The 8985-nt window shown below is 34.5% G+C and overlaps 1 protein-coding gene across 1 annotated transcript; it reads left to right on the top strand.

The window, feature by feature from the left end:
• Positions 1-238: 238 nt before the first annotated feature.
• Positions 239-3072, top strand: LOC146725057 (uncharacterized). The gene is made up of 4 exons (XM_085485036.1): positions 239-560; positions 751-968; positions 1200-1359; positions 3044-3072. The coding sequence occupies exons 1-4, from the start codon at positions 329-331 to the stop codon at positions 3070-3072; spliced, it is 639 nt and encodes a 212-aa protein (XP_085341162.1). The 5' UTR covers positions 239-328.
• The last annotated feature ends 5913 nt before the right edge of the window (positions 3073-8985 follow it).

Genomic DNA, 8985 nt, shown 5'->3' with positions numbered 1-8985 from the left:
TGATGGAAATAACCTCAAAAAATCGAGATATCAACGAGCAAAAAAAAATACAGGTTCATCTCCTGATAATTCTGATACAAGCGACACAAGCATCAATAAATTAAAAACTCGCAATGATTTAGAGTTAGATAATTTTCCTAATACACCAAAAGCTTTAACAATAAATAAGAGCAAAATCTGTGAAATAAAGACACCATTAATACAAGGTGATAAGAAAATGAATCGAGTAAAAAAAATTTCAAGTTCTTCTGATAATTCAGATAGAACTGACACAAGCAATGATTTAGATGAAGCTTCTAATATATCAAACGATTTAAATAAAAGCAAAATGACTTATGAAATAAAAAAACCACTGATAAAAAATTATAAGAAAATAACTAAGCCTCCGATACAAATAAGTAATGAAAAAATAATTAATATTCAGTCTAAAAAGTCTGCAGTTACATATAGTAAATCTATAAGTTCACAAGAACATCGAACAGCAAATAAAGATGACCTTGTTCCACAAAATTCAGATACAATATCTACATCCGATACTTGTAATGCTGAGATTGATTTAGGTAAAAATATATCTGTTATTAATTTTAAATTTTTGTAAAAGCTTACCTATATATATATATATTATTAAAGTTTTAACTTTTTTTATTTATATCACTGTAAACATATATTTAAAATGGTATATAATTCGTAATATTTATATAATCTGACAATGAGTAGATATACAATAATATGTGTCAATTATTTTTGCAGATTTTCATAATTTAATTATCAGGAAACTAAATGCAGTATTGTTAAATCTTACAACAATTGATGAACGTTTAATAAAGTTGGATAATCACATAAGAAAAAATGAGGAAACGGATTTAAAAAAAAATGAACATTATGATTTCGATTTGCCAGCAGATACCGTAGAACAATTACAGAGAATTGATAATCAATTAAAAAACAAATGTGTTGCTGCAAAAATGGTATATACAAAATATTATCATTTTATACTTACGATTAGAAACATTTTATTGAAATGTCTTATAAAAAGCAATATTTTGGACATATTTATTTATTTATATAATGTTAAATAATTTTAAAGAAGTTAAAAGAAAAGTAATGTTAACTTTTTTTATAAGAGAAAAACAAATGTTTATTATTTTGATATTTTTAGATCATAAACTAATATTAATTAAATTATTTTATATTTTTAGACAAGACAATTGAGCTTTTTAGGAGGTAAGGATCATCATGATGTGATTTCGTACATGATGAAACATATTTTAACAAATAAATTAGCAATGGAATATAGTTGGGCTGGTGCAAAATTGAAAAATGCCTTTAAAAATCTTCGCATTACTATATGTATCATAAGTAAGTATATAAATATTTAATCACAGAAATGTTTTTATTGACATATTTTTGACACTTTATATATAGCATTCTATGCATGGTTATATTGGATGATGCTATTAGAACTCTAATATCATTATTCAATAATATGTAATCATAGGAATATAAAATAATTTTGAATAGTATATATACATATATACATATATATATATATATATATATATATATATAAAATTAAGTCGCTTTAAATTTTTATATAATCTATAACCACACATATCTGTTTAAACTTGTTGTTAGATGCTGCGCGAACTTCAAGAACCAATTTAACAAATAAGGAAGTTGAGGATATAATTGCAAGATGGCTAATTTTAGCCAAGCAGAGATTTGACCGAGATTTGTAAGTTATATATGTAAGAGTGATACTCAACTCTTATCGAATTTTAGAATCGTGCAAAGAAATTAAGCCGTTCGATGCCTATAAAACAAGATTTATTAGTAACAATGATAGAGACAATTAACAATTATACAAATTATCATAACCCCTAACCTATAAAACAAGAATCGAAAGCAATGCTCTTTCCTACACAATCCTAAATGCTTTCACGTGTCTCTCACCCACTGGTTGCTACTAAATGGGAATTGACAATAATAAACACGACAATGTGATCCTCGCTCACTCTGTCTCCGAAGGTGTAGCAGAGCTGCACTTAAAAGGAATTACTCCGAATTTTCTTTTACATCCCCCCCGCCAAGGCGGGAAGAAAGAGAACGGTGCTCATGGAGGTCATTGAAGATCGTCCAGTCCGGTATATGGAAGAAGTGTTGAGATATGGTAATAGTTCGACTCTTTTTTCCTGTGTCCAGAGTCTACTTCAAATATAGTGTTCGAAATCTTGCAAACTATCGGGAAAGGCCCAAGTCTAATTTCGTCCAGTTTTCCTCTATTTAGTTTGGATCCATTTTCGACATAAACTAAATCGTTAACATTGAGATTAAAATTTCTTCGGTTTTTATCATACCTTGACTTATTGTATTCATGGTTCCTTAAAGAATTTTTATATGCTATTTCTCTATCTTCGATCAAGTTTCTTTTTGCTGATAATTCCTCTGGGACTACAGAATCAGTTTTCCCAAATAATAAGTATTCCGGGCTGAATCCGGTCACTGAATGTTCTGTTCGATTATACTGGTCTGTGCATTCTGTTGCTATTTTTGACCAGGCTCGGGACTTCGTTTCATTAATTTTACATCGGATCCGGTTCACCAGAGTTTGATTGAGTCGTTCGTTTAGTCCGTTTGAGAATGGGCAGTTTACCGCCGTAAAAATTAAATTTATGTTCTGGTTTTTTAAATAGTTCTTCAATGAGTTCGAGTTGATTCCGCTGTATTGGTCAGTAAGCAGTGTTTTTATTTGGTGTTTATCTTGAATTCTTTCCAGCAATTTTATGAAATCTTCCGACGTCTGATTTTTTGATGTTAGTATAAATGCATATCTAGTAAAGTGATCTATTAGAAGGTGTAGGTATCTTTTTGTCGATCTGTTTCCGGCGAATCCTCCGATTGTGTCCAAAGAAACAATTTCAAATGGCTCTCTTGGTGGGCCGAGTTTGGATAGAAGACCGTACTGCCTACTTCGGGTTTTGTTTTTGCAGCAAATTTCACAGCGCTCACATATTTGTTTTGTTATTTTGTCTATATTCCGTAGATAATAAGAGTGTCTTAGCTTTTCCATAATCTTATTTTTACAAATGTGTCCATACTCTTTATGGATTCGTAAAATTAATTGTTTCCCGAATTCTTCTGAGATTATTATCCGTTTTCTATTTCTATTTAATTTGTAAAATATTCCATTTTCGACCAAGATCTTTTTTGGATTCTTTTCTAAGTCTTCATTTGTTGATTGATCTCGTTTTATATGGTCGATAGTGACGAAGTTTACCGTTTTTATATGTTCTTCTGAATTATCTAGATTAGAGAGAACAGGGTTACGTGAAAGACAATCTGCTTCTATATTGCTTTTTCCGGGTTCGTATTTAATTTCAAAATCAAATTGGGACAGGAAATACATCATGTCCCCTAGCTCTTCATCTGTTCTTGATCGAATACTCTGACCTTCAAGTGGTTTATGGTCAGTTATAATCACAAATTTCTTTCCAATCAGCCAATACTGCCAATATTTTATAGCTTCTTTTATGGCGAGACATTCTAAAAATATAGCTTTCTTTTTCTTCTGGTATTTATTTAACTTCTTTGAGAAAAAGGCAACAGGTTTTAATTCACCGTCTGGTTGTTTCTGCTTTAGTACCGCTCCTATTCCTTCTATACTAGCATCCGTATAGATAATCGTCGGTGCGTTTGAATCGAAAATCGCTAATATCGGTTGAGAACACAGTAAGTCCTTAGCTTTCGTAAATGCTTTTTGGCACTCTTTTGACCAAGTAAATTGAATATCTTTTCTGAGTAAGTTTTGTAGTGGTTCCAACAGTCGTGCCGAGTCTGGAATATATTTATGATAGAAATTTATCTTCCCCAGAAATTGACGAATTTTCTTTCGAGTGTCTGGTATTGGAAATTCTTGAATTGATTTCAAATTATCTTTCAGTGGACGTACGGTATTCCTTGATATTACATGGCCGAGGTACTTTACCTCGTTCTTTGCGAATTTGCATTTGATGAATTTTAATCGGAAGCCTTCTTTGCAAATAGCCTTCAATAGTTTTTCCAAATGTTCCATATGTTCCTCAAAAGATTTAGAGAAAATAAGGATATCGTCAATGTAGTTCATGCAAAAGGTGCTCAGATTATTTCTTCGGATGAGGTTGCTTAGTATACGTTGAAATATTGCAGGCGATGTCTTTAAACCGAAGGGCAAACATTTCCACTGCCAGTGGCCATCTTGAGTTACAAATGCGGTCTTGTATTTGTCTTTGGCACGTAATGGAATAGCCCAGAAAGCAGAATTTATATCTAATGCAGAGAACCATTCCGAGTCTCGAGTTTTAGCTATGATTTCCTCTATTAGAGGAAATGGTTGAGGCTCTGAGATAAGCAATTTGTTTAACTCCCGAAAGTCAATGCACATTCTTGTTTTAGTTTTTTCTTCCCGTTTGTATGCCAGGGTGACGGGGGACGCAAAAGGGGAGCATGATTCTTCAATCAATCCTGCTTTTAATAATTCATTTATCTGATATTCTATTTCCTTCTGATCTGGTATAGAGCAACGATATGGTTTTTTTGCTACAAATTTGTGTTCCAAAAGTTTTACATGTGCCTCATGGTCCTTTACTTGGCCAACATCAAATTTATTTTTGGCAAGGACTGTTTCGTATTTGTTAATCAAGTTTTCAATATTTCTTTTTCTTTCTTCGGATAGGTGATCTAGTTTTGCTTCAAATTGCTCAACCGGGATACCTTCATTAAAGTTTACTAGATTTTCTTGATTTTCTACCTTGGTGTCAAAATTTTCTATTTCCTCTTCTTTATTTTTCAAATTTCTTTTCTGGTAAATCTTAAGGTCGTAATCTTGTTTCAGACCGAAGTTCTTGATTGTGTCGAGACCGAGTAGGATATCATACCCAAAGTTCTCATCTTCAACAACAAAAACCTCCACCGTTTTTTCTATCTTATGAATTCTCATTCTAGCAGATAATCTACCTGCAAAATCTTTTCTGCCACTGACAGTTTTAAAAGTATTTCTGTCTTCTCGTGTAGTCAGACCCATTTTCTCAATAATCTTCGAATTTAGAAGAGTTATATTCGCTCCTGAATCGTAAATTCCTTGAATCTTGTTATTATTCAGAAATACTTCTAGCGTTATCAGCGGCAGCAGATTTAGTTTTTTTGGTCGGTTATGGTTTCATTCAGCGCATCTTGGACTGCCACATTATTTACCGTCTTGATATTCTTCGGTTCAGTCTGTTCTTTTTGTTTTACTCTGCATAGTGCCTCGGGATGAAATCTTCCTGGAAAGCCTTTTTTTTCGCAATATGAACAAGGTTTTCTTTCTATATTTGTTGTGATGGGTGATTGTGTTTGATTCTTCTGATCACTATTCTTAGAAGCATTTGCGTGAGCGGGTGTTTTCTTTTTTTGTACTAAATTCTCTAATTTCCGCAATTCCGTTAACAAATCCTCTGTTGATGCAATCTTCGTTTTTTCTAATCTATCCTGTATCATTATTGGTAAATCTGTTACAATTAAATCAATCAATATGTCTACCGGGAAATTGTTTCGAATATTAACTAATAAGTTCTCTTTTCGTAAGGCATAATCCACTAAACTGCCGCCTATATAACGGAAAGAATATGCCTCTCTATGTTTGCGCCAGCCTGTTTCGCGGAAACTATCTAGAAATACTTTTCTCCATATCTCGAATTCTACATCTAAACCTATTGTAACTATTTTTGACGAGAACCAATCCTTAGCTGTCCCATCTAAGAATAAACGTAATATTAAAATCTTATCTTCGTCTGATGTAACCTGACATCGCGCGCATTCTTTTTCAAACGTTTGAAACCAGCTTGCAATTGGAAAATTTTTTCCATCGAAATTCTCTAGTACGAAGTCCTCGCGTATTTTCCTTAAATTTTTCTTCGGTGTTGATTCTGGCTGTGTTCCTTTTTGTGTTGCAGACACTATTTGTTGTAGTAGCGCCGGTATGTCCTCTTCCTTTCCTTTCCTCGTCGTTTTTATTTCGTATTGAGGTGTTGTCGTTTCTTGTAAATAAACTCCTTTATACATCATATCTCCGTCATCGTCGATATATAGTTTCACTATCTCCGGCGGTAAAGCAAGTGTAAACGTACGATAAGCTCCACGAGTCTTAATCGATGATGTAACGGTCTTTACCTTCTGTATTGCACAAATCTCAGGATGATTGCTTAGGTTTTGTAATTCTAATGGCATTTCATAGTAGAATTCAGTCCCAACTGGTTGAAGCCATTTCATCTTGTATACATTCGTTTTCTTGTCTGTTGATTCCTCAACGTTCACATAGAAGCGAAGTTTTGTATAATCCGTCATCCTTCGTTTGTTATTGAGCTCCAGCTTTCGATTTGTAAGAGTGATACTCAACTCTTATCGAATTTTAGAATCGTGCAAAGAAATTAAGCCGTTCGATGCCTATAAAACAAGATTTATTAGTAACAATGATAGAGACAATTAACAATTATACAAATTATCATAACCCCTAACCTATAAAACAAGAATCGAAAGCAATGCTCTTTCCTACACAATCCTAAATGCTTTCACGTGTCTCTCACCCACTGGTTGCTACTAAATGGGAATTGACAATAATAAACACGACAATGTGATCCTCGCTCACTCTGTCTCCGAAGGTGTAGCAGAGCTGCACTTAAAAGGAATTACTCCGAATTTTCTTTTACATATATAATATACCTCAATTTAACTATTTTATCATCTTATCTCAAACTTTTTATTTTTATAAGAAACTGATTTTAAAGAGGGTGAACACATGCACTATCTGTTCATTATTGCGTGTATTAGTTTTTTTAAATTAAATACAACATTTAAGAACTTATTGTTATTTTTGTATAGAATATTTATTGCAGAATTGACTTATTGCACCTATGTATAACAATCACATATTTCTTTTTAGGAAAAAGGAAGAACAAAAAAAGAGATGCGAAAATGAGGAGATCTAAACAAGAAAAGGACAGGTTATTAAATATAATAATTTTAATATATAATAAATAAAATATTTGAACGTTTATTATTACGTTTATTGCACAGTTTATTATTATTACGTTTATTTATAGATTTTATAGAGTTTATTTTTGCATATGTACTTTTTTTATTTTGAATGTATTAATTTCATACACAGTAATTATATATATATTTTATTATTTAAATGGTTACAGTATTAAATACATATGCATAGTTGTAAGTGCAATAAAGTAATTATTAAATATTATTTTTTAAATATAGTATAAAACGAGAAAAGTTATAATAATATATACAGTTGAATATTAAAGTAATTTAAAGTTCTAAGTATTTTAGTACTTTTATGCGTAGCTGTAGCATAAAAAATTAACAATCACTATGTTTATTTTATTAATGCCTATATATTAAAAAGTTATGCACATTTAAGTTTTCTAACAATTGTATCAATTTTTTTTCATAATTCTGATAAAGTGATAACTAGAATTTAAAAAAAATTACTTTAAAAATGATTTATTATAAGTATTAATTATATATGTTAGTGATATAGTTATTAAATATGATTAAATGATGTGATTTAACGTGAATGTGTATTAAATGATAGTTATACACCCACACACACGTACATATATAATAATATGGTTTATATTTTTTGGAACGTATATATGTATTATTTAAAAAATAAAAATGTAATTAAATAAATTACATTTATAATCTTTGAGACAAGCATATGACTACTGGCAGGATCACCAGGGAGCTTCGTGTTCGGTTACTTGCAAGGGAGTAACTCGCGAGCGAGCCCGAAGACTCGTCGCTAGCTCTTTTTCGCGCGCGCGCGCGTTTGATGCCGAAACACCGACGCGCGCGCGACACGCTCGTATGTGCCATTTTATTTGCCGCCGGTCTTGCTCAGCCGGTCGGCGACACTCTGCTGTGCTTAACGCTATTATGTAAAGCGTACGAGAGAACGACGGAGGCGAGAGTAAACCCCCGACGCCGCCGCCTCTCCTCTTCTTCCTCCTCCTCTTCGTTCAAAAATCCACAAGATCAAAATACTCGTGTTCTTATTCTCCCAAATGTTATGATGCGCAGTCTCGAGAGACCGCGCGATTCACCCTGACGCTAGATCGACGATGGCGATGCTTAGACGTCGAGGACTGTTCTGTCTGGTTCGTACGCGTTTAACCGCACACGACCAGCAATAAGATTTCGCTACGGCGTACAAAGCGAGCGGGAAGAAGCAACTCTTCCCGCAAACTCGTATCCGTGGAGTAGATGCTCGGTAAGCGCGACGATTCCGCTGCTGCGTACGAAACGAGAGGGAACCGCGCGGCCAACACACTAGAGGCGTGCGCGCCACATAAGAGCCATTCGGTCTTGCGACACCGACTCGTAGCAATGCTGTGCTCGTAATAAATAAGTGTGCGTTAATTTTGCGCGCGTTCGGCGACGAACGAGAAGAGCCGCACCGTAATTCCCGGCGAAGAGGAATACGAGACGACGCGAGAGTCGAACGTACGTTCTCGCGAGACACGCAACCTCCAAGCATGAGAAGACTTGGCGGCGGCGCGTTCTGCGACGATCGTATATTATTTTATATATTCGTGGTTTCCAAATCAAACATTTTATATAAATGTTCTCTCCGTGTCAGAGTCGCGACTCGACAAAATCCGTTCTCGACCCGTTCGGGCGATTCTTCGTTTGTCAACGTCGAGAGCGCGACACGTACAATATTAATCTCTCCTACCCTTTTATAGTACCCAACCGACCGGCCAAGCTGTCGGCGACGGTACGGAGAGCGGTCAAAACACGCCGGAGTGGCGAGAGACTCGAGAAAGTACGTTTACGACTCGTCCGGACTCGCTCGACTCGTTCGACGCGCCGAGCGCGACGTATCTTTTATAGTACCCAACCGGCCGGCCAGGCGGTCGGCGACGCACGGTCCTACGCACGGCCGTATGCGAGCGC

Source organism: Nylanderia fulva, unplaced genomic scaffold (genome assembly GCF_048542155.1).
Source record: "Nylanderia fulva isolate GAGA-0341 unplaced genomic scaffold, ASM4854215v1 Scaffold1062, whole genome shotgun sequence".
Classification (NCBI taxonomy): Eukaryota; Metazoa; Arthropoda; class Insecta; order Hymenoptera; family Formicidae; genus Nylanderia; species Nylanderia fulva.
This window is presented reverse-complemented; position numbering and strand designations above follow the sequence as displayed.